At 37.2% G+C, this 26,575-nt stretch overlaps 1 protein-coding gene across 1 annotated transcript in view; it reads right to left on the reverse strand.

The window, feature by feature from the left end:
• PPP1R42 (protein phosphatase 1 regulatory subunit 42) overlaps positions 1–26,575 on the reverse strand; it is a 37,375-nt gene that overhangs the window by 1,658 nt on the left and 9,142 nt on the right. The window contains exons 5-7 of the mRNA XM_060035165.1: positions 13,806–13,923; positions 11,797–11,928; positions 4,930–5,089 (exon numbers count right to left, since the gene is read on the reverse strand). Of these exons, the coding sequence (XP_059891148.1) occupies positions 4,930–5,089; positions 11,797–11,928; positions 13,806–13,923 (410 nt within the window). The remainder of the gene's footprint in view (positions 1–4,929; positions 5,090–11,796; positions 11,929–13,805; positions 13,924–26,575) is intronic.

The raw sequence follows: 26,575 nt of genomic DNA on the forward strand, positions 1-26,575 counted from the left end.
CTTTATACTGTTGTGTTAGTTGCTCCTGTATAACAAAGTGAATCAGCTATACGTATACATATATCCCCATATCCTCTCCCTCTGCGTCTCCCTCCCACCCTCCCTATCCCACCCCTCTAGGTGGTCACAAAGCGCCGAGCTGATCTCCCTGAAGTCTGGCTTCTTTTGCTTAGCATAATGCTTTTGAGGTCCATCCATGTTGTGTCATGTATTGCTAGTTCATTCCTTTTTAATACTGAGTAGTAGTATTCCATTGGATGGATGTACCACAGTTTGTTTATCCATTCCCTAGTTGAGAGACCTTTGGGTTGTTTCCAATTTTCGGTGATTATGAGTAAGCCACTGAAAACATTAGGGCTCAGATTTTTGTGTGAGTATAGGTTTTCATTCCATCTGGGGAAATACCTAGGAGTGGGACTGCTGAATGTGGTGTGTGTTTAACTTTGTGAGAATATGTCAAACTATTTTCCAAATTGGCTGAAATATTTTTTGCATTCCCACCAGTAGTGTGTGAGAGTTCCAGTTGCTCCATATCCTTGCTAGCATTACTTGATTTTTTTCTTCTTATTCACTTTAATGGACATTTTTAAAGAAAAAGACTTGATCCAATATTTAAAACATTTTAAAAATCAGATGATTTCACAATCTAGATATCTTGCTTGCTAGCTAGTCTCATTTCTCACCTTCAACATGTCTGCCTGGCTATACTGTTTTGGAGCTGAGTAGCTGCAGGCTGCAGTTGCCTTTAGTTGGACATGTGCTCTCCAGTTTACCTCAGTCACATTCTCACCTGCTTCCCTTACTTTATCTGCCTGTACTTGAGGGTGTTTTTGAGACCCCCTTGCAGTGTAGTTAAGAGCTTGGCTTTTGCAGTCAATGACCTGGATACAAGTCCCAGCTCTGCCTCACGGCAATCCTGTGACTTTGGGCCCCTCTGACTGGGCTTCTGCAACACTCATTTTCCCCATGTATAAAATGGGGCTGATAGTATTCTTATCTCAAAGGGTCCTACTGTGTTTTATAATTTGTTTGGGTAATGAAGACTAAGCTTTCAAAGTAGACATTTTAAAATGGAAAATAACTAATACAATTTTTATAACTTAGATCTTACATAACTCTTGTTCACAGAGTAAGCCATTGACAGAGTTGAGACTAGAAGTCACAAAAGTGAGCTTACACTGTTCTAAAGAAACACTGTGTCGCTCACCGCTATTGCTTTTTTTTGAGGGAGGTGGGGGTTGTCCTAATTTCAAAGGATTCTTTGAGAACTGCAAACCAGAATCTTAATGTTATATCTACGTTACTGATACATAAATTTATTTTGCATATAAAAGTTAATTAGAGGTTAGGTTGAATACAGCAAAACTGAAGACATTTAGAGCTTTGCAGATGAGTTTATATAAGATCATTCCAGAGTTTTCATGACTAAAAGTCTTATCTAAGTTTTAAAAAATTCTTCTTGAAGCACATAGGAGATCTGTTGTTACAACTGTTCAAACATAACCTTAACAGTGGTAAAAACAAATTATTTGTACTGTTTTTAAAGGTCATTTTTTAACTCAAAGAAACATAATGCTTCCATATTCTAACTAAAGGTAGTAGGTATTTTATAAATAGTTAAATAACATACAGTGAACATTTCCTATGAATTATGGGTCCCAGGGATTCACATTCCTTAAAGGTATCTGAAGCTAAGGACATTCTAACCCATATAGAAAGTTATTATTTTTACATTAAGAAAAGAGATGGATTGACTCTATTGACATCGCTTAGGCTTGAAAGATAGTTAATCAAGTAACAGTTTTCTTTTTTCGTTGTACAGTGCTGTATTCTCAGTGGATCTTATTTACAATATATAACTGCATTTAATGTCTATTTTTAAATTACTAAGGCTCAAGTACCTCCTAGCATGTTTGAAAAGAGAGGAAACATCTGTCAGAAGTATTTACTGTGACAAACATAGAAAGAAGCAATATGTGCACATTTTTTGTTTAATACATATGTTATTTTTAATTGAACAGTGAAGGCATTTGTTCAGAATCAGCCTTTAAATAAAAAATAGTGTTGAACTAATCTTTAATTAAAGTGTACGTTGATAGTATCAAGTTCAGTTTGAGGGTCAAAAGCAACGTCAATGAGTCTGACTTTTTCCTCCCTGTAGGGAAAGCAGGCTTGTGTAAATATACATGAGCACAGACTGCATGCATTTATAAAGGAGGTAGAAAACATTCCCCTGTCATTGGACAGATTTTGCTTCACTGTGTTCCACATAGGATACAGGCACAGCTTTCAGTGTGTAAACCGTAAAGGAGTGTGGGGCACATACTTTTAGCGTTTTGGAAGAAGCCTCTAAGCTCCTTTCCACCTCTAAACAGGCTCCCCACCTCGAATCTTAAATATAGACTGTAGGGGACTCTTCTGCTGATGCCAGCTCATTATCCTCCTTCACGTAATTAAGGGAAGGAATTGGTTTAATCAACATTTTTAGAAACTAAAAATCTGTTCTTTACGTTTGGGCCGCATATTTTGTTTTTAATACTTTACTAACCTTCTAATTTTATCCTCATTGTCTCTTAGCCTTACACTAAATTAGTAAAATGTTAGCAATAGGCATACCCTAACAATCTATTATCAAGAGCTTAATGAAATTCCGTAATATATTTGGTCATCTTTTATTAAAGAGAGGTAGAACTGATATTCCTATTTAATAAGATTTAGATCATTTGTGATACCAAAACAATATTTTGGCATGTCCTCAATGAAAATGTTACATGAGGAAATAAAAAATATTTAAAAGAAAATGTTTATGTAATACTTTTTCGCATTATAAAACTTAGGAATCAGGATTGAACATAATAAACTTCACTGATAGTGGCAGAAGCAGGGCATTCTTTATATTATTCTCACAGGAACCCCTCTATTCTGCTGGTTTCTTTAGGGTAGCCTATCTTAGCAGTACTTAGCAGTTAAAAATGCATTTAGCTCTGTGTTTAGTGTTCCTAGTTAGGAAAATGAGCATATAGTGATTTGTCAGTGCAGTCCAAGTGACTAGAGTTTTGCTTGGGGCTATAGAATATGTGGTATGTGCCATAGCTCGCCACTGATCTAACAGTGTGTGTGGCAATGTACAGATTTACCAATATTGTTTTCTGAGGCTCTGTTCATTTTTATTATTTTCTTTTCCACCTTGATGATATACTAGCAAGACCTTTCAAAATGCTTGGCAAAGAAACAAGACTCAAGAACGCTGTTGTGGAATTGACGTGATTTATGTAAATCTTTAAGAAACTAGGGCTTCCCTGGTGGCGCAGTGGTTGAGAGTCCGCCTGCCGATGCCGGGGACACGGGTTCGTGCCCCGGTCCGGGAAGATCCGACATACCGCGGAGTGGCTGGGCCCGTGAGCCATGGCCGCTGAGCCTGCGCGTCCGGAGCCTGTGCTCCGCAACGGGAGAGGCCGCAACAGTGAGAGGCCCGCATACCGCAAAAAAAAAAAAAGAAACTGTTGGGGTGCTATGAACAAACTGGCTATGGTTTTGATGGCAGTGATAATGGACATAATCAGTAAGGCAAATTCTCAGACAGCCTCTGTTTTTTATGTGTGTGAATGGAGAGGAGGCAAGACCAAAACTAGGACTCCTTATATATCCTATCGCCTCTCCCCAGATAAAGCGTTTTCCAGACTCATAGGACTCTCTCTCCCTTAAGCCTCTCCTGGCAAGCCTAAGCCACTCTTCAGGGAATGGGGGTAGGGTAGTGCAGCACTGTTGTTCATGGGTCTTCTTCAGGAGGGCTCCATTAAGGAATGCTAAATCACCATCCCTTGACTGGACCCTGCAGAGAGGGTCTCGTGACAAACCCACGTGATCTTCATCAGGCAGTTCTGGAAAAAGGAAATCTATTCCAGAGTACATCCACTGGCTCTGATTGCTTTCTCAATGAAATACACTATTGCCCTTTATTATATTGTAGTGACTACTATGGTATGATTGGAAAGATCAATAGAGCAATCATTGTATTGATTATAAATGAAGAAAAGTTGAATGGATAATTTGTAGGATGTATGAGGATCTGGTTTATAACGCCCATAGCATTTATCACAGTGTATAGTAGCGGTATCACATTTGACTCTCACACTAACTTGTTGCAAGATCTTTGAGATCAGGACTATCTCATTTGAGTTTTTATTATATTGAGTATTGTCTGGCATATAGCAGGTGGCTGTTAGTTTTATGAATAAAGGAAGTTATTTTCTGGTATGATTTATCTTTACATCAGAGAAATAACATCTTTTTTAAAGATTAAAAAAAGCAATTTTCTTCTCATTAGGAGACTCAGAGCTGATTCATAATGAGCTAAATTATGTATATACTCAAGGTTTAGAATAGTGATTCTTAAACTATTTTTTGGATCATAAATCTCTTTGAGAATCTAATGAAACTTCTAATGTATCCTTCAGGGACACCAGATTAAGAACCTTTGGTTTGGAGAAGTGGTGAAAGTAGCCTATCTCTGCAGTGCTCTGACTTCTCCTCCTTTCTGCCACCAGATGCCCTGCTGTAGCCATCTACTCACTAATGGACCACCCATTATCATCTGGGCCTTGGGCTCCTTTGATATGATCCCTGCTCATTCAGACATCTTTACACGCTGCTTCTGGGACTTTCCTGAGTCACCTGCCCTACCTCAGTAGGTGTATCTAGTCTGTGACTCCCAGCTCTTCCTGAATCAACCCTTCCACTGCAACTTTATGACTGTTTGGGCCGATGAACAATAAACTCTTTTTTTTTGGTGCTTGGTCAAGAAGAATTGAGAACAGAGAACGAGGAGACAGACGGAGGGGCTCTCTTCCTCTGTGCTGTTGACAGTGAGGGTGTCCCATCATCCCCCCAAAAGATAAATCACACACAAAAATATTTGAAAGAACCTACCCCATGTCTTCAATAATTTTAGGGTTATCTTCTTGGGAGCTTTCTGGAGATGCATTTCCATTTGCAAGGCATCTTTGTGTATCAGAGAAAAAAACTAATTTTGGCTTACCCATCTGTGGGTAATAAACAGGAACTATGTGATACATTGTTTCAAAGTTACCTGTAACATACAAAGAATTAAAAGCATTCTGCTTTGAAACTAATAACTAAATTGCAAACATGGCATAGAAAAGCATTAGCCTATCTAAAATTATGTTTTATGAAATGGAATTAGATGAGGTTATATAGATCCACAGCAAAACCAATAAAAAATTAATATCCAAGATAAAAATATCACAGACTTTCATACATGAGAACCTACACAGCAAAATTTATGGTCAACTCTCAGAGACAAAATGGGTATACCAACATTAATATAAATATTAACTGCCCATGCATTTTGCTGTTATGAGTTTATTTTTTCAGTGTGTTTAACCTCTAGGGAGTAGATTAGTCAATTATAGTTTTTGTAATATGTTCATACCTTTATTTCCAAACTTAACATTCCACATCATTTCCCTGTTTAAAGATCCTCCTTCCTTTCCAGCAATGATTTCCTTTCAAGTGGAGACTGCCTTATTTGCCTCTAATTCCCAGGGCCTAGCATAGTCTTGGGCACATCTAAGATGCTCAACAAATGTTTATTAAATGACTAAATGAATATTTCCATCAAAGCACTACAAAAATAAATGCTGAATAAAACAAAACCAGTTCAACCAAAAAAAAAAAAATGCTGAAGGTCATTCAGATATTTTGAATTTTGTTAAAGTGTTTGACTTTGCTTCTAATTTTGAGCTATATAGTTGTGTGACTATATTTAAGACAAGATTGTTTTATTGTAACATCCTTGAAGTCTGAGGTAATTTTACCATATAGAGCTCCAAATTTATAGGGCTACCAAAAATATGTAGTCAGGAAATACAAAGATGACTATCTTCCTAAGAATTCCTGTTCACTTATAATGTATTTGGTTGTACAGAGGTATCTTTAAATGGTTCGTCTTAGCTCTTCTAAAGACCTGAAGGTATATTGTAGATTTAAAAATATACACAGTATATCTTCTAGACTTTAAGTCATTCTTTCCATTTCTCCTGAATGGCAATAACAGACACTTTACATAAAGACTATAGTGTAAGCTATTGGCCACATACCTAAGGACAGAGTTATTGCGTGTTAAATACGTGTATCCAGGGATATCACAGGTTGTAAGCCTGGGAAGCTCAGAACTGTACCATTTGTTTGGATGGGGTTGGCAAATATGTGTAGGTGGTGAGGAAGAAGGACATCTATAGATGGCCAAGAGAGGATAACTGAGTACTTCTGAGGAAAACTCACATAATTTCTATTACAGCTAGTCAGCTTTCAATTTCAGTTTAATTTTAATTTAATTGACCTTACAGTCTATTTTTCAATATAGTAAATCATATAATCTATTTGAATACTTTTTTTTTTTTTTTTTTTTTTAGCCATACGCGGGCCTCTCACTGTTGTGGCCTCTCCTGTTGCGGAGCACAGGCTCCGGACGCGCAGGCTCAGCGGCCATGGCTCACAGGCCTAGCCACTCCGCGGCATGTGGGATCTTCCCAGACCGGGGCACGAACCCGTATCCCCTGCATCGGCAGGTGGACTCTCAACCACTGCGCCACCAGGGAAGCCCCTATTTGAATACTTTTAAAATTTCAAAGTTCTTTCATAATATAGTCTCATTTTTCTCCCTAGTTCCTTTTTTGTTTATAAAAATTATATGTTTACATATCACATATTTACACATTTGCAGATTTTTCTAAATTCCCACTAAACTGAAGTGAATTTCTACGTAGAGCAGACATTATTATCGTTGGGTCCAAGCATGATTCAGCCAGTCATCAGTAGAGTGGTCACTAGAAGCCAAAGCTGTTTGATGAAGTCAGATAACTGATTAATCACTGTCTCCCTGCTATCTTTGTGACCTTAGACAAGTTATTTCATCTTTCTAAAACTCAGCTTTCTCAGCTGCAAAATGGATATAATAATTATCTTTTCCACAAGTTAAAATGATTAAAGCAGTAGTGCGCATAAATATCTGAAATGTTTGGCACAATAAATATTAGCTCTCTTTTCTTCCCTTGCCCCCTCTTCTTGGCTTCCTAGACTGGAGTGCTTTCCATTTTAAATTATTAATGATTATCATGATAGCAACTACAACAAGGTATGAAATGATGCTTCTGTACTATATAACATTCTGTATGGCTTTAAAAAAAAATTGTGGTAGAAACACTTAACATGAAATCTACCCTGTTTATTTTTTAAGTGTACAATAAATACATTATTGTTGACTCTAGGTGCAACTTTGTACAGCAGACCTCTAGAGTTTATTCATCTTGCTTGACTGAAACTTCATGCCTGTTGATTAGTAACTCCCCATTTCTCCCACCACCGGTAGCCCTGGGCAGCCACCATTCCACTCTTTGATTCTATGAATTAGACTATTTTAGATACCTCATATATGTGGAATTATGCAATATTTGTCCTTCTGTGACTGGCTTATTTCATTCAGCATAATGTCCTCAAGGTTCATCCACATTGTTTCATATTACAGAATTTCCCTTTTTTAAGGCTGAATAGTATTCCATTGTTTGTATATACCTTATTTTCTTTATCCACTCATCTGTCAGTGGACATTTAGGTTTCTACATCTTGGTTATTGTGAATAGTACTGCAGTGAACATAGGAGGGTTAACGTGTCTTCAAGATCCTGATTTCAGTTCTTTTGGATAAATAGTGAGAAGTGGGATTGCTGGATCATACGGTTATTCTATTTTAAAATACTGAGGCACTGCCATACTGTTTTTCACATTGGTTGCACCATTTTGCATTCCCACCGACAGTGTGAAAGGGTTCCAATTTTATCCATGTCCTCACCAACATTTTTTTTTTGTCATTTGATAATAGCCATCCTGACAGGTATAAGGAAGTATCTCATTGTGTTTTTTTTTAAAATATTTATTTATTTATTTGGCTTTGCTGCGTCTTAGTTGCGGCATGCGGGATCTTTGATCTTCGTTGTGGCGTGCAGGATTTTTAGTTGCGGCATGCAGGATGTTTTTTTTAGTTGCAGCATGTGAACTCTTAGTTGTGGCACGTGGGATCTAGTTCCCTGACCAGGGATTGAACCCAGGCCCCCTGCATTGGGAGTACAGAGTCTTAGCCACTGGACCACCAGGGAAGTCCCATCATTGTGTTTTTGATTTGACTTTCCCTGTTGATTAGTGACATTGAGCATTTAAAAAATATACCTGTTGGCCATTTGTAGGTCTTCTTTGGAGATATGTCTATTGGAAATGCTGTTGGGAAAATGGCGCCAATTAACTTGCTTGACAAAGTGTTGCCACAAACCTTCAATTTGTATAAAATGCATTATCTGTGAAGCGCAATAAAGTAAAGCACAATAAAACAATAAAACAAGGTGTGCCTGAAATCACTTTATTTATTTATTGAAATATAGTTGATGTACATGAAATATAGTTGATGTATATCTTGCTAGCTTCAGGAGTACCATGTAGTAATTTGACATTTGTATCATTGTGAAATGATGACCACCATAAGCCTAGTAACCATATGTCCTTGTGCAAAGTTATTATAATATTGTTGACCATATTCTTTGTGTTGTATATTACGTCCCTGTGGCTTATTCATTTTATAACTGGAGGTTTACCTCTTAATCCCCTTCACCTTTTTCATCCCGCTTCCCTGGCAACCACTGCTTCTCTGTTTATATGAATCTGTTTTTGTTTTGTTTTCTTTGTTTCGTTTTTTCAATTCCACATATAAGTGAGATCATTCAGTGTTGGTCTTTCTCTTTCTGACTTATTTTACTTAGCATAATACCCTCTATATCCATCCATGTTGTCACAAATGGTAAGATTTTATTTTTATTTTTAATGGCTGAGTAATATTCCATTGTATATATCACAAATCTTCTCTATCCGTTCCTCTATTGAAGGATACTTAGGTTGCTTCCATATCTTGGTTATTGTAAATAATGCTGCAGTGGACATTGGTGTGTGTATATCTTTTTGAATTAATGTTTTTGTTTCCTTTGGGTAGATACCCAGAAGTGAAATTGCTAGATCATATGACAGTTCTATTTTTAATTTTTTGAGGAACTTCTGTACTGTTTACCATGATGGCTGCACCAATTTACAATTGCACCAGCAGTGCACCAGGGTTTCCTTTTCTCCACATCCTTGCCAACACTTGTTATTTGTTGTCTTTTTGATAATTGCCATTTTGATAGGTGTAAGGTGGTATCTCATTGTGGTTTTGATTTGCATTACCCTGATGATTAGTGATGTTGAGCATCTTTTCATGTGTCTCTTGACCATCTGTATGTCTTCTTTGGAAAAATGTCTATTCAGGTCCTCTGCCCATTTTTTAATTGGGTTATTTGTTTTTCTGATACTGAGCTGTATGAGTTCTTTGTGTATTTTGGATATTAACCCCTTATCAGTCCTATCATTTGCAATTTTCTTCTCCCATTCAGTAGGCTGTCTTTTCACTATGTTGGTAGTCTCCTTCGCTATGCAAAAGCTTTTGAGTTTGATGTAATCCCATTTGTTTGTTTTTGCTTTTGTTTCCCTTGCCTGAGGAGACAGATCCAAAAAAATATTGCTAAGACCAGTGTCAAAGAGCTCACTGCCTATGTTTTCTTCTAGGAGTTTTATGGTTTTAGCTCTTATGTTTAAGCCTTTAATCCATTTTGAGTTTATTTTTTTGTATATGGTGTGAGAAACTGGTCCAGTTTGATTCTTTTGCATGTAGCTGTCTAGTCTTCCTCACACCATTTAATGAAGAGGTTGTCTTTTCCCCATTGCATATTCTTGCCTCCTTTGTTGTAGATTAATTGGCTATATAGGCGTTGGTTTATTTCTGGTCTCTCTATTCTGTTCCATTGATCTGTCTATTTTTGTGCCAGTACCATACTGTTTTGGTTACTGTAGCTTTGTAGTATACAGTAGTATACCCTTGAATGACACAGGTTTGAACTCCTCAAGTCCACTTTTATGTGGAGTTTTTTCTATAGTATATACTACAGTATTACACGATCTGAGGTTGGTTGAATCCTTGGATGCGGAACGAAGGATATGGAGGGCTGACTGTAAAGTTACATGCAGATTTTTGACTTTGGGGAGGGTCGGCACCCCTAACCTCCTCACTATTCAAGGGTCAACTGTAGTTTGAAATCAGGGAGTGTGATCCCTTTGGCTTTGTTCTTTCTCAACATTGCTTTGGTGGTACTTTGGCATCTTTGGGGTAATACTGAAAATATGCAAGTCCTTATCCTGAGTCTAGTTTTGCTCTTCACAGCCAGCCAGGTATAAGCAGAGGAGGAGAAATGCCTCCTGTCCATTTTATAGGTTTTAGATGTTGAGAAGTTCATATTGCCAACACAATATCATCACTCATGTGAATATTGTCAGCTTAAAAAGTCCAATTCTTTGAAATAATGTTAACAATTCATATTCAGGGGATACAATATGGCAAAATCATCAGAGCTTTCCATCTCTGCTTCTCTTCACCTCAACCTCCTAGTCCTAGAGTGATAGAGCTCCTAGGATATGCTATCTATGCATAAAGCCTCACTACACTGTTTTGGTTTCCGTTTCCCTGTTCCCCTGGTCTCACCTCTTTCTGTGTCTCCATCCCCTGTTAGCTGTGGAATTAGAAGACCATTAGCGTTCAAACACTGTCACGGAACAGAGCAAGGGCCTCATTTCAGCCTTGTGGACTATAGAATCTGTGAAGAGTGAATTCTAGGATACTCCCCAGTATGCTAAAGATGATTGTTACACATCATACTTAGCTACATTTAGTTTCATTAGTTAGGCAGGGGAGGTTGGTGTGTCCTTGTAACACAACCTTAGACATATTATAATCAAAATATTCAAATGTTGGGGTGTGTACTTAACAAAGAGGACAGGCCACAGAGTATACGGAACATATGTGGTTGTGATACATTTTTATTTTTTATCCTGATGAAAAATGTGATTTTTGCACTTTTGCTAAACAAATATACTTGTGAATTGTTTCACAAGTTACATAGCTGATTGTTGTTTCACCATTTATATAACTAGTGTCATGCACTTTTGCCAGATATAAAATTATACACTTTTCCCCACCCTCATGGCTCTCTGTTTATATAGCTGACATAGTTATACTCAATATGAACTAAACATAGCTTTTTTCATATATGGTAACTACCATTTTCATATATAAACATTATAGGAAAAATTTCCTAGGAATTGTAAACAAGTTAAAAAAAGCCCATAAAAAATCTAAACAAACCCCCATTATTTTTTTGTTTGTTTATATTTTATTTATTGAATCAGTGATAAATAATAATAGCTACAACTGTGATCCAAAAATCTAACAAACTAGAATTAACGTTGGGTACATTTCACCATATTTGTTCCATTTGCTTTACCTTAAATAGAAATAGTTTATATAAAAATTTATCTACTTTTAAATAAACACACTCTTTTTCTTATTTTTTCAGTGCTAGTTCATAACAACATTGTTTTTAAGACTTTTTGATAATGCAAAGCTTAATTTTTAATTTTGTAACAAGGATTCTAATATTAATGTGAACACAAAATCTTAAAACACACAATTTCAGAATTCAAAAATTACAAATATTCTCCATTCCATTCTATAGTTATGTGCCTTGGAGCACTTATACACACATGCATGTACCCACAAATCCCCCTTATTTCTGGTATTTTTTTTTGTTGAGTAGAATATTCTCTTTGCTAGTAGAAGTGATTAACTAATGAATGACAGTCTGCTTACTTATGTGTGAGTTACTTATATCCTCGTTCTTACTGTTCCTTTTTTTGCTGATTTTCTTGGCATCTTTGGATGCTTTCCAATTCATTAGGAATTGTCTTTCCATATTTTTAATTTCTTTTCCATCAAGGAATTCTAGAGAAAATATATATGTTAAAAAATGTAGTATATAAATGCTATAAATGTTATGTATCAATACAGCATGAACATTATAAATACAATATATAAATATTATGTATACACATACAATATATATACCTCTGGTTTAGGACACATGAACAGCTACACGATAGGCTGAAATAAATTTATTTTTAAAATACCTTATTTACACAGCTTCTGTTTTTGTTGAGCTTTTATTTATTTTTAATTATTTTTTCTGATTTCAAAAAGAATATGTGCATATTATAAACAACTGAAACATGATGGAAAAAACATAAAAAGGCTCTGTAATTGCTATCCATATCTCTCCTTCCCATCACTAGCAAAGGTAATCATTATAAACAATTTGATGTATGGTCACCCTTCTTGGATCATAAAGTATTTTAAAAAACAAAAACGTCATATTCAACAAAAATTAAATATTATCTATTCATTTAAATAATTCTATGATTATTCATAGGAAAAAGTAAAATATATTTTATGTTAATTTCATTAAGAAGCTTTATATATGTAACATGGTATTTTAAAAATACATACATTAATAATGCTTATTATATCCTAAGATATAGGATATAATAGGAATAATCGCATAACTGGCCTCTTCGTTCTATGAAGTGAGATTTCAGTTATCTTTACATTTTGTTTCTTTAAAAAGTTTTGAAAATTGAGCATATTAAATAAGTTTGTGTGTTGTAAGATTTGGAAAATTCAAAGAAATGGAGAAAACAAAACATTGCCTGTATTCCACAACCAGAAATAATCACTGACAACCACGGATAACACTTTAGTATATTTCTTAGCATTGTTTTGTTTTCTAGGTGTGTATTGTGTGTATATGTGTGTATTATATAAAAATGGAATTCTCTATTTATACAGTATCACATTTTACTTTTTAATATTGTATTGTGAGCATTTTACCATGTCTTTCTTTAAACACAATTTTTAATGACTGATAGTGTTCCAAGTACAAATATACAAGTAATTTACCTTTAAAAATATACATGACTGTTATTCCTGTGTATTCTCTGTTTCCTACTCTTGGCTGGTGGGGTAGAGGGTAGGTAAGGTGTGACTCTCACATATGTGTTTTGAAAAATCGTCTTGGATGTTTCTGATATACCTTCTGTCATCCCCTCTTTCCCCCAAGAGAACCACTGTACTAGCATTATGATTAACCAAGTTTACTATAGCTATGAGCTTTGAAGTGGTTTTGCCATACGTTAGTTTTTATACTCAAGTACAGCATGTCATAGAAACACTCTCACAAATCTCCTCTGTGAGAGGGCAGTGATTATCTCTCTGATACTGTATAACTTGGTACCTATTGAAGAGCATTGGTCAATTTCCCCTTATATAGTGCGGATTCAGGAATGTTATTATTTGTACGGATCTCATAAAGGGACTCCCCACCTTCTCCCCTTTCAAATGAAAGGAACTCCTGTATGTTCTTAAGGTGCCATTTGGCAAGTGTCAAGCAATGAAAACCTTGATCAATTTTATCTACGGAACCAAGAGTCTCCGGATCTTCAGAGGATTTGTGCCAGTGAAAATTTGGCAAACGGCCAGCAAGTTCTACACATTTATGACTAACCATTTTTGTTGGTAACAGCCACATTTTCTTTTTAAAGAAAGAGTGTCTGATGTCTTAATTATTTCTGAACAGCAGATCTTTTTCATGTTTTATTTCTCAATTTTAACTTTTGCTTTTATTAAAATATCAAATTTAAAGTTGACCATTTTTGTAGATCCAGATGTCATATTCATATTTCTGAAGGCTTGCTGATAAATTAACTAAAGAGTTAACCAGCTCTCTTTCTCTAAGAAAATCATATTAATATAATATAAACATGTACCCAGTGATTTGGACACCAATATTAGTCTATCTCTGTATTTCGGTTTGAGACAAACAGGATTTCTGTTTAGATCAATTTTCCACAGCTTCGTCAACTTGTTCAGTAAACACTCCAAATCCTATCGTTAGAGAAGAAAAAAGCAAGACACAGGTATTTCATAGTATCAATATTTCTTTCATGTCAGTTAACTGTTTTAAAAGGTAATTACTGTTTTCCATGGAGTTCTAGCTCAGTGCCAGGTACTTAGGTTACAATAAATGTTTATTTGATAAAATAGTCTATACTAATAATAGAGAGGACTAAAGATGAGGCAAAAAGTAGGGTCCTGAGTTGGGGGCCACAGAACTCTACTGTCACACTCCCTTAAATGGACCCAACCTGCAGCTCAGAAACCACTTTGCCTCTGGCTATCCATGCTACAGAAGATGCCCTGTTCTTAGTGGAGCTTATGGAAGTTTACAGATTAAGGCCATTATGGAGTAGTAAGTAAGCAGTCCATTGACATTACAAGCAATATTTATTGTTGCTTTTTCTTTTTAAAAAATCCGTTAAAAAAATATCAAAGGGGAAAATAGGAGGAAAAAAAAAAAACTTGTGTGCTTATCACCCAAAGATCACTTTTAATATGTTATGTATCCTTCTAGTTTTCTTTTTGAGCATAGGGATTTCCTTTTTAATTGTCATCATACTGTAGGTACAGTTTTGTTTTATGTACATCATAAACATTTGCATGTTTTAATAGCTCATAAGAAAATCAACTTATTGATATTTAAAGGAATAATTAAGTTATTCCATGGTTGAAAATCCAAATAAATGTGAGAAAAACAGATTGATCGCCTTTAAGAACCAGCTGTCTCAGTTTGCCCTCTTCACCTCCTCTCTCTCCCTATTTGAATTTTTTTTCAATCCAATATCTCTGTCTCCAATGCCTTGTTTTTCTCTCATTCCTTTTCTTGCTTTCTCCCCTTCCTCATTTTTTATGTGTATATTTTACTTTATCTACTATTTTTTTTTAAATTAATTAATTAATTAATTTTTGGCTGCGTTGGGTCTTTGTTGGTGTGCGCAGGCTTTCTCTAGTTGCGGCGAGCAGGGGCTGCTCTTCGTTGCGGTGCGCGGGCTTCTCATTGCAGTGGCTTCTCTTATTGCAGAGCACAGGGTCTAGGCATGTGGACTTGTAGTTGTGGCATGTGGGCTCAGTAGTTGTGGCTCGCAGGCTCTAGATCGCAGGCTCAGTAGTTGTGGCACATGGGCTTTGTTGCTCCACGGCATGTGGGATCCTCCTGGACCAGGGCTCGAACCCGTGTCCCCTGCATTGGCAGGCGATTCTTAACCGCTGCGCCAGCAGGGAAGTCCCTTAGCTACTATTTAATGGAAGTGAAATATACTTTATACTTTATTTCTTATATCAATATATGCCCCAAACTTAATCTGTAAAGAATTACTCAAAACAAGTAATGGAAAAACTTTTTCTACTCTATAGCCCATGATTGATTTGTAAAAATTCAGTGGCCACAGGCAGAAAAATAAGAAAAGGAAAAATACCTTCAGTAGGGCAAAAACATTACTTTAAAGCAAATGTTTTGCTAATATTAATAATAAATACTGATAATAACTAATTCTGTGGAGAGCTTTCTGGTTGTCAGAGCACTGCCGTATATGTGATGTTGTACACATCCAGGAGGATTGCATTTCTTTAGAATATGGGTATGAGGATTTCAAAGTTAGTAAAAGTTCCAGAGGATAGCAGCAGACAAACACCTATGATTCTTTTATCTGTTTTCCTCAAGCCAAGACCAAACTTATCATAGGGTATAAGGAAAATTGGGAAATAAAAGTTATGGATTAATTCATACATATTCTTAATTGCAAAGCTGAAAGTAATTGATAATGCATTGCCTGGTATTTTTATTCCCCATAGCATTTCCTCACCTGCAAAGCTTGATACCATTCAGCTTTGTATATCCATTTAATTTAACTATTTACACCTTCCATCTTATTCTTTGCTTGATCCATGTTTACTGTTGCTTAGATATTTCATTTTTCCACTTTTGGAAATTTTTCTTATGATAAGACTGCATTTACTCTTTAGGTTTTAGAAAAAATTTTTTTCTTACTATGAAGCTTTGACAGCAGTTCCCTTCTATATATTAAAAATCCTTCCCAAACTTTCATATCCAGGAGGTAACAAATATGGAACATCCAGATATGTGCCTGCATCTACATGAAGAAATGCTGTCTTTTGGGGAATAATTAGAAGAACAGCCAGATGTCCAGAACCCACTGCAGAGCACTTTAATCTTGTTGAGACCAATGTCTTCGTATATAAAATGGTGGCTCGAGTTCTGCCTACTTCATTATTCATCAGATATTTATTGAGTCAAGGGCTAAGTTCTGTGCTAGACTCTAATGTATTCAAATAAATAATTTATGTGAAAAATATAAGGACTTGTTTTAAAAATATACAGGCAACCCTAAACTTTCTGACATTGCTTCTTACTATTTGACCTTAGGCAAGTCTGTATCCTCATTTATAAAGTAAGGATAATTAGGATTAGTTGTTGTGGGATATAAAGTGCGTGGAACAAAGCAGGTAAAGAATACATGTGTTAATTCTCTTCCTCTTTGCCTGCTCTGCCACCCCTCAGTTAATTCCCTTTCTCTTAATTTTGGTCAGCAGAGAGCAAAAATTGTTGTAAGGGAGAATAAGCTTCTGATCCACTGACAAGTAATTGACTTCGTAAAAGAAAGCTCTCTTCAGAAGTTGTAACTTCATCCTTCAGTCCTGGGCCCTGGATTATGCCCTCTTCACAGCATTTGTTCCACAGTTTTTGATACAGCCATAATTATTTTATGTGACAGTTTCACTGTATTTCTCTTGGTTTAAAAAACTCTAAGGATGGAATTGTGCATTGCATCTTTGTACATCGTTGAATATGATGCCCATCATCCAAAAGTTAATAATAGCAGTAAGAGAACTTTAAATTTATATAGATAAAAAGAATCCTGTAGATTTTTGTTAATTGTTCCTCACCTGATAAATTATCCTCAACATACTCCTTCCAGTGTATGTTTATTTAAGACTAAACTAATCCTGTGCTGCAATATGATTACTCTTTGGATACGCTCTGGTTGTTCATTGCCTTCCTGTCTTTAATAAAATGCTTTCACTTTCCTGCCCTTCAATAAGTTACTAAAGGGAGCAGACACTTTTCTGGACAGTCTCTGTATGATAAATGATCATGTCACGCTATCACTTAGAGGAGTGCTGCAAAATACTAAAGAGCCAATTCTATTTCCCATGCAGGGTTGGTGCCTCAGCTCCTGTATAGGAGCCTGCTGCACTGGCAGTGCTCTCTCTACAATTAATGATGGCTGCTGATGAACCTGTATTGGACCAGAGTGCTCCAATCTTTATCGGAAACGTCTAGCCCAACTGTCCTAACTAAATCTAAAGACAGCCATTTGTCATCCCCCTGACTGCCTGTCATCATCTGCCTCGGAAAATCTATAATTTTTGGCTTGTTCCTGACTAAACTGTGGAGTGAATAAATTTATCTTTGGGTTACTCTGCTTGTCAGGATCAATATTGAGCAGAGGTTGAATAAATTAGAAACTGGAAAAACATGACAGGCTGTAGTGGTTTGTTCATTTGTGTCTTATAAATCAAATATTTAGTTTATTTAAGAGGCAAGCACGTCAAATTTTTGATTTCCACCATTCATTCTAAGATGCTTTACCTCATGATAAATGGTCATCAGAAAACCAATGAAGTAAATCACTGATATATCTGACTGTGAGATGAACTTTTCAGATCATTTTATTGATTTAGCAAACTTTGCAGAAATAAAAACTATAGGTAAAGATTAAAATTTTTTTCTTTCAAGTTTTTATACATTTTTGCAACCATGATATTTGACCTAATAGTGTCAGCAAGATATATAATGTTGGCCCTAGAAAAGTTCATGGCTCATCAAGCTACTTGTAGAACTCCAAGTTTTATTATAGTTATTAAAGAATTTAATATTTTAATACATTGCTGCATGCTTATTTAAAGGAGTTACAGAAAAAAAAGGAAAGAAATGTTAATCAAAAATAAATATCATTGAAACTAGAGCGGTAGAGTTAAAGAAGGGAGTTTCTAAAGTATGGAGTATTTGACTTACAACCTTTTTTTCTCCTCCTCAGTGATTGGTTTTGCCACCAGTTTTATTGGGGAGAACTGAGTCATCAAGCACAGAGTTTTCTCAGTTATCTGCCTTTGGTCTCACACTTCCTCTTCCATTCTTCTTTCCGATTTTTATTAACAAAGGAAAAGTCCCACCTCTTTTCCCAAACTAATCAGTTCTCTCTATCCCTTCCCCTCTCCACAGGCCTCCTCCTCGTGGGATCATCTTTCTCTTGCATTTCCATTTCCAGTCTATCCCTCACCTCTGACTTTTATCCTCTTACATACCATCACTACACTTCTTGAGTCCAGACCAGTTCTTCTCAAACTTTTATGTCCTTACAAATCACCTAGAGATCTTGTTTAAATGCAGGTTTTGATTTATTAGGTCTGGGGCAGAAGCTGAGACTCTGCATTTCTGATGCTGATGCTGCTGGTTCTAGGACCACATTTGGAGTTATGAGTCTAGGTCACTGCCTCTGCTTCCTCAGTCACTGGGCACTCCTGCAGCCTGGTGCTTTTGGTCAGGCACTGCTAACATTATCATTGAGCTACACATTGACAATTTCGGACTCTTTTTTTTTTGGCCGCACCGCACTGCATGTGGGATCTTAGTTCCTTGACCAGATACCGACCCAGCACCCCCTGCTTTGGGAGTGTGGAGTTTTAACCACTGGAGCACCAGGGAACTCCCCGGACTTTCTTAGTCTCATTCTTTGGAGCAACTTACCCTATTGACCGCACCCTTTATGACTTTTCTTGCAGGCTCCCTGGATCCTGCATGAATCTTTGACCCACAAATAACAAACCTCTGGCCCTAGAAATCCCCAGTATATAAACAGGCTGCTTCCTAAAAGTTGCTTTTGAGAATGGAGAACACATCTTGTTAAAAAAAAAACAGTGCTATGCCTGGTGGACTGTTGCCTGAATCAGCCCATAAAAATATTTAGTCAAGAAAAAGCCCAAAGAATATCTGTGCAGTGATAGTGCAATAAAACCTCCCTGTAATTTACCACCATGTTTCCCCAGCAGTGGAGCACCCTCTGGGGACAGAAGTAGGTGTCCCTGCAGCAGACCATCAGGGATCAGTTCTCTTGCATCCTTTTCTATAATCTACACTTATTCCTTTCAAACAGTGTTTTTCTTCCATGGACCACAGAAGAATGTAAAGTCATGGTTAGAAAAACTTTTTTCTTCTGTAACCCACCACCTTCTCCATTTATAAGCAGACCCTTTACAGAAAAAGGATGGCCAGATTGATGGAAATAGTAAAACATCTATTACACCAAGGAAGGAAGGGTCATCTGTATGTGAGAGGAAGAACCAGATTTTGTGGGAAGCCACATTGAGCATTTTATCGTACACTGTCTCCTCCCCTATCTAGGCAATCTCATCCATGATGACAGTTTCAGTGGGCACTTAACCAATATGCTGAAGACTCCCACATTCTTCTGTCCACTGAGCTCTGGCGTCATATAACCAATTGTCTTACTGATATTTTCTCTAGAACAGTTCAAAGACACCTCAGATTCTATGTGACCAAAACTCATGATCTCTCTCTCGCCTAAACCTGACTCTTGAGTTCCCTATTTTCCATTGTTCAAGGCAAAGCTATGGAACCATTTTTGACCTCTCCCTCTTCCACACTCCCTATATCCAACTCACCATCAAGTCTTGTCCACTTTACTTCCTAAACAGATTTCCAGTCTGTCGGCTCACTTCATTTTTACCTGTTCAAGTTTCCACCATCTCTCACTTCCTAACCAGCCTGGCCTCTTTCAGTCTATTCTCCACACTGTATCCACACTGATCTTTTTAAAATGCTAATCTATAATTACATCACCCCTGGCTTAAACACCTTCAGTGGCTCCCTACTGTTCTTGGATAAAGACAAACTCTATCATGGCCTATGCAGCTCATCTGCCCACCAGCCTCTATTTGCGCTATGCTCCATCTTTACTGTCTCTGCTTCTCTTTCCTCATCTTTGTCATACTCTTACCTGCCCCAGGGCCTTTGCACATGTTATTCTCTTTACCTGGTAAGCCCTTCTGTTCTCTCAGAGGTCAGCTCAGCAATACCTTCCTAAGGGAAGCCTTCACTGGGCTCCCTAAGGCAAATCCCCCAGTTACAGGCTTTCAGAGCAACATACTTCTCCTTTGTTTCACTTGCCACGGATGCAATTTTACTTTTGTTTTGGGGTAATTACGTGCTTAACGTTTCTCTTCCTCTCAATGCCGAGAGCTCTTTGAGTCCATGGACTGTATCTGTTTTTTGTTGTTGTTGTTGTTGCGGTACGCGGGCCTCTCACTGTTGTGGCCTCTCCCGTTGCGGATCACAGGCTCCGGACGCGCAGGCTCAGCGGCCATGGCTCACGGGCCCAGCCGCCCCGCGGCATGTGGGATCTTCCCGGGCCGGTGCACGCACCCGTGTCCCCTGCATTGGCAGGTGGACTCTCAACCACTGTGCCACCAGGGAAGCCCTGTATCTGCTTTCTGCTCACTATTGTCTCCCCCATTGTCTAGGAAGTGCTGCCACGTGGTAGGTGTTTTGAATGAATGAAGAAGAAGAAATAATGAATGCATATATGATTGAATGGTTTAGAAGCAGGATAAGAATTTTAAACAAGAAATTATATGGAACTGTTTTGAAAAATTTGCTGGTTAGGGGTGCTGCAGACATAGAGAAAGAGAGGAAAGACAGGATTTATCTTCTATTTTTTTCCTCTACTCCTCTGCCATTCTCACCTTTTCCTCCCCCACCCCAAGTCTCTGCCCTGGACTTTGGACTAGGGAATAGGAGAGATGATGGCAGGGTTAGAGGATCTTGGGGGAAGGAGTCCTTGGCAGCTGTGAGTCTGTAGAAGTGAGAGGGAAGGGAATGAAATCCCAAACAGCAGGAAGGACAGAAGCCACTTGGCCCAGCTTCTTCCAGGTCCTTATGCAACCATCCTAAGTGATCATTATTTTTTTCATTTTTTTCTTTTTTCATGTATTTTCTGTAGATGCATACGAGGAACCTACAATGGCTATTTAAAGGCAGCTGGTCTAAGTGCTAAAAACCTTTGGTAATTATAGTGGTTTTGTTAGAATTCTCTAATGACGTCCACTTCTTTTTCCCCATGGCACAAAGCTGTCTGTTGTTGAAGACTCTTAGTTAGGATGGATGTCAGCGACTTTATGTATGGCACATTGAGCTTTCTCTCCCATGGCACAGGGTTTGATGTCAGCAGCTTTTGGGCAACTTCAATCAATGAGTATAAAGAATGGAAAATTTAAATCCAAAAAATGGAGACACTGATCCCAGGAATAGATACAGAGAAATAAGTTAATATTCTGATGCTAACATTCATGTCCTTTGACTAAGCCTTCAGAGGATGATTTAAAATGGACCACAAAAGCACATTTCCGATGACTCCTAGGCAAGTCTATATTCAGGCCTCCAAGAAGCTGTGTCTAGGCATTTTTAATTGCTTGTGTCTTCTTGCTGGAAGTAAAAGAACTTCAGATTTCATCCTCACTCCCTGAATATCTTTTCTCTGTGGGAGGGAAAAGCAACTTTTGGCTTATCCCAGCCTCTGGAACTTGCTAAATGGTTTGCATTCCTTCCCCAGATAGTTGAATATTTTAAATTGTTCTTGTATTCATTCATTTTATAAACATGTAGTAGGTGTGTACTATGTGCCAGGCACTGGGCTGAGCTCTAGGGAATCCTGAAATCAACAAAAATTCCTTGCTCTTAAAGGCTCTCAGTCTAATGGGGGATATGGTGATATACAATAACAATGATATTAACATTTGTTCCTTACCAGCCATTCACTGTTTTTTAAATTATGTTCTTTTTTTTTAATCAAAGCAATACAATCAACACAGTTAAAGAATCAAATAAGACCATAGGGTTTATAACAAAAAGTAAAGAGTACCTTTGGGCTTAAAACAAAACCACATTCAACTTCTTCAGCTGTTTCTTTCTTTCTTTTTTTTTTAAAAAACATACATTTTATTTATTTTTATTTATTTTTGGCTGCATCAGGTCTTAGCAGCAGCAGGCGGGATCTTCCTTGAGGCATGCGGGATCTTTCGTTGCGGCACGTGGGCTTCTCTCTAGTCATGGCGTGCGCTTTTTCTCTTCTCTAGTTGTGGCATGCAGGCTCCAGGGCGCGTGGGCTCTGTAGTTGTGGCGTGCGGGTTCCAGACCCAATGGGCTCTGTAGTTTACGGCATGCAGGGTCGGGTCTCTAGTTAAGGTGCGCAAGCTCAGTAGTTGTGGTGGGCATGCTTAGTTGCCCCATCTTAGTTCCCCAACCAGGGATCGAACCCACGTTCCCTGCATTGCAAGGCGTATTCTTTACACTGGACCACCAGGGAAGTCCCACTTCAGCTATTTCTATGCACACTTACCTCCACATTGCTAAATAACAACTGCTGTTTATTGATTTTTAAATCTTAGGTATTTACTGAATTCCTACTATGGAAGATGATGATTTAGTTTTCATAAGTATTACTCCAACCCCTACGACTCTTCCCTTCCTCCATCCTGTCAACAGAGTCATACTTAAATTAATAAGATTAATATCCATTGACCATATTACTAAGATCACTTAAGTATTGTTCAGAGCTAAACCACTTAATGCACTATGGTTGTTTCTTATTTTCCCTAGAGTTAAAAATTGGTTGGTTATTTATTTGCTTAGTTTTCTATGTATTTATCACCAATTCAGCCTGAGGCAGCCTGGGCTAGTAGATGTTTTCCTAGGACATTCCTTCACTTCAAATTCCCTTCAGATTCTTTCTGGGAATTTCCTTAACCTTTCTTCTGTTTCCTAGATCCCATGTCTTCCCTTTTCCTATTTTCCTCTCCTGTTTAGGTGGAACACATTTTCCAAGAGCTGCCTAAAACACGTATGTGGGACATAAATTTTTTTGAAACCTTGCATTTTTTAAATGTTTCATACCTCCATAATTGCTTGAAAAATTGACTGAATATATAATTCTAGATAGAGAATATTTTTAACTCAAAAATTTGAAGACATTATTCTACTATCTTCCAGATTGAAAAGTCTGATGATTCTGATTCCATTTTGATTTCTGATTCTTTGCATTATGATCTGCTTTTCCTCTGTAGAAGCCTTTAGGAACTCTTTACTCCTGGTGTTCTAAAAACTTTTAAGGATAGACCTGGGTGTGAGTCAGTTTTCATCCACTGTGCTGGCATTTGGGAGACTGTTTCAATCTGGAAACTCATGTCCTTTGGTTCTGGAGAATTTTTCTAATATTAAAATTAACTATTGAATTATAATTTACATATAACAAAATACATTTATTTAAATGACCAAACCATGTACATCCATACAATGACCACCAATCAAGAAAGAACATTTTCGGGCTTCCCTGGCGGCACAGTGGTTAAGAATCCACCGGCCAATGCAGGGGACACGGGTTCGAGCCCTGGCCTGGGAAGATCCCACATGCCGCGGAGCAACTAAGCCCATGCACCACAACTACTGAGCCTGTGCTCTAGAACCCACGAGCCACAACTACTGAGCCTGTGTGCCACAACTACTGAAGCCTGCATGCCTAGAGCCCGTGCTCTGCAACAAGAGAAGCCATGACAATGAGAAGTCCACGCACTGCAACGAAGAGTAGCCCCCACTTGCCGCAACTAGAGAAAGCCCATGCACAGCAATGAAGACCCAGCACAGCCCAAAATAAAAATAAATAAATTAATTAATTAAAAAAAAAAAACATTTTCATCATCCCAAAAGATTCACTTATGGCCCTTTCCAGTCAGCCTCTTACCATTCCCATCAGGCAGCCATTGATCTGCTGTTACCATATACATTTGTTTTTATTTTTCAAGAGTTTCATATAAATGGGGTCATACTGCATGTACTCTTTTTTTTGTATGGCTTATTTCACTCAGTATAATCGGATTTTTATCCGTGTTGTTGTGTGCATCAGTAGTTTATTCTTTTTTATTGCTGAGTGATATCCCATTGTATGGAACACAGTTTGTTTCTCCATTCCCGTTTGAGGAAGATTTGGTTGTTTCCAAAATTACAAATAAAGTTACTATAAATATTTGCATACAGGTATTTGTGTGAACATAGGTTTTCATTTCACTTGGGTAAATACCTAAGAATGGGATTGCTGAGTCATATGGTAAGTGCATTTTTAACTCTATAAGAAACTGTTAATCTGTTTCCCAAAAAGGTTGTACCATTTTACATTTTCCTCAGCAATGAATGAGGGTTCCAGTTGCCCCACATCCTCATCCAAAATTGATACTGCCAATCTCTTTATTTTTAGCCATTCTAGTGGGTCTGTAGTGGTATCACATCTTTGTTTTAATTTGTATTTCCCTGATGAATAATGATACTGAGTATCTTTTTTTTGTTTATTGACCATTAGTATATGCTCTTTTGTAAGTTTTTGTTGAAATCTTTAGTCCATTTTTAATGTGTTGCTTGTCTTCTTACCATAGAGTTGTAAGAGTTTTTAAAAATATATTTTGGATAAAAATTGTTTGTCAGGTACATGATAGCTAATATTTTCTCTCTGTGGTTCACTGTTTCATTAATAATGTCTTTCAAAAGGCAGGTTTTAAATTTTGATGAAGTCCAGTTTATCAATTTTTTATAGGTCATGTTTTTTGTATTCTTTTAAAGAACTCAAATGTATGTTTTTTTTCTAGAACTTTTATTTTTTAGCAGTTAAATTTGGATATGTTATATTTTGAGTAAGTTTTTGTATATAGTATGAAGGGTGAAGGCTCACTATTTGGATGTCCAGTTGTTCCACCAGCATTTGTTGAAAAGATTATCCTTCCCTCATTGAATTATCTTAGAACCTCTGTAAAAAAAAAATCAGTTGAACATAGGTATAGATTTATTTATAAAGTCTTTAATTTGTTTCCTTGATCTCTGTATCCATCCTATGCCAATACCACACTGTCTTGATTATTATAATGTTAAAGTCATGAAATCAGGTAGTGTAAGTTCTCCAACATTAATTCTTTTTACCAATATTGTTTTGGTATTTTAGGTCCTTTGCATTACCATGTAAATTTTAGAATCAGTTTGTCAATTAAAAAAAAATCTGCTGGGATTTTGACTGGGATTATGTTGACTGTATACATTAATTTGGAAAGAATTAGCACCTTAATAATATAGAGTCTTCCAGTCCATGAAAATGTTATTTCTCTTCATTTATTTAGGTCTTCTTTAATTTCTCCCAGTATTTTATGGTTTTTATTCTATAGCTCTTGCATGTATTTTCGTAAATTTATTACTGAGTATTTAATCTTTCTTGACATAAATTGTAAATGGTATTTTTAAAAAATGTCATTTTCCAGTTGTTCACTGCTAGTATGTGAGAATTGTTTTTTTGCATATTGACCTTGTATCCTATGACATTACTAAATTTGTAAGTTCTAATAGCTTTTTGTAGATTTGTGATTTTAAATATATATCCTATCATGTAGTCAGCAGATAAAGATAGTTTTACTTCTTCCATTCCAAACTGAGTGTTGTTTCATTTTCTTGCCTATTGCACTGGCTAAGCCTTCTATAGAGCAGAGTAAACATCCTTGCTTTACTCCCTGTCTTGAGGGGGAAAGAATCCAGTCTTTAATCATCAAGTATGATATTTTTGTTGATTTTACATGAATGCCAATTATCAGGTTAAGTTCCCTTCTATTTATAATTTGTTGAACTTTTAAAAATGCATTTTGTGCATCTATTGAGATGATCATAGAATATTTCTCCTTTAATTTTTTTGGTGCATCACATTGATTTTTTTAAATATTTATTTATTTGTTTGGTTGCACCAGGTCTTAGTTGAGGCAGGCAGGCTCCTTAGTTGCAGTATGTGGACTCCTTAGTTATGGCAGGTGGGCTCCCTAGTTGTGGCCTGCAAACTCTTAGTTGCGGCATGCATGTGGGATCTAGGGATTGAACCCAGGCTCACTGCATTGGGAGCGTGAAGTCTTATCCACTGTGCCACCAGGGAAGTCCCCATCACGTTGATTTTTTGAATGTCAAACCAGTCTTTGATTTCTGGGATAAATCTCACTTGGTCATTATGGATAATCTTTTTATATATTGCTGGACTTTTTTTAAAACAATTTATTTTTGGCTGCGTTGGGTCTTTGTTGCTGCGCGTGGGCTTTCTCTAGTTGAGGCGAGTGGGGGCTCCTCTTCCTTGCGGTGTGCGGGCTTCTCATTGCAGTGACTTCTCTTGTTGCAGAGCACGGGCTCCTGGCGCGCGGGCTTCAGTAGTTGTGGCAGGCAGGCTCAGTAGTTGTGGCTTGTGGGCTCAGTGGTTGTGGCTCGTGGGCTCTAGAGCTCAGGCTCAGTAGTTGTGGTGCATGGGCTTAGTTGCTCCGCAGCATGTGGGATCTTCCCAGACCAGGGCTCGAACCTGTGTCCCCTGCATTGGCAGCTGGATTCTTCACCACTGCGCCACCAGGGAAGTCCTATATTGCTGGATTTTATTTGATAATATTTTGGTAGGGACTTGTGAATCTATGTTCATGAGGGATATTGCTTTTATTTATTTTATTCATTGTAGTTTTCTTGCAATAGTGTTGGGGATAGGATGATGCT

This window comes from Delphinus delphis, chromosome 17 (assembly GCF_949987515.2).
Source record: "Delphinus delphis chromosome 17, mDelDel1.2, whole genome shotgun sequence".
Lineage (NCBI taxonomy): Eukaryota > Metazoa > Chordata > Mammalia > Artiodactyla > Delphinidae > Delphinus > Delphinus delphis.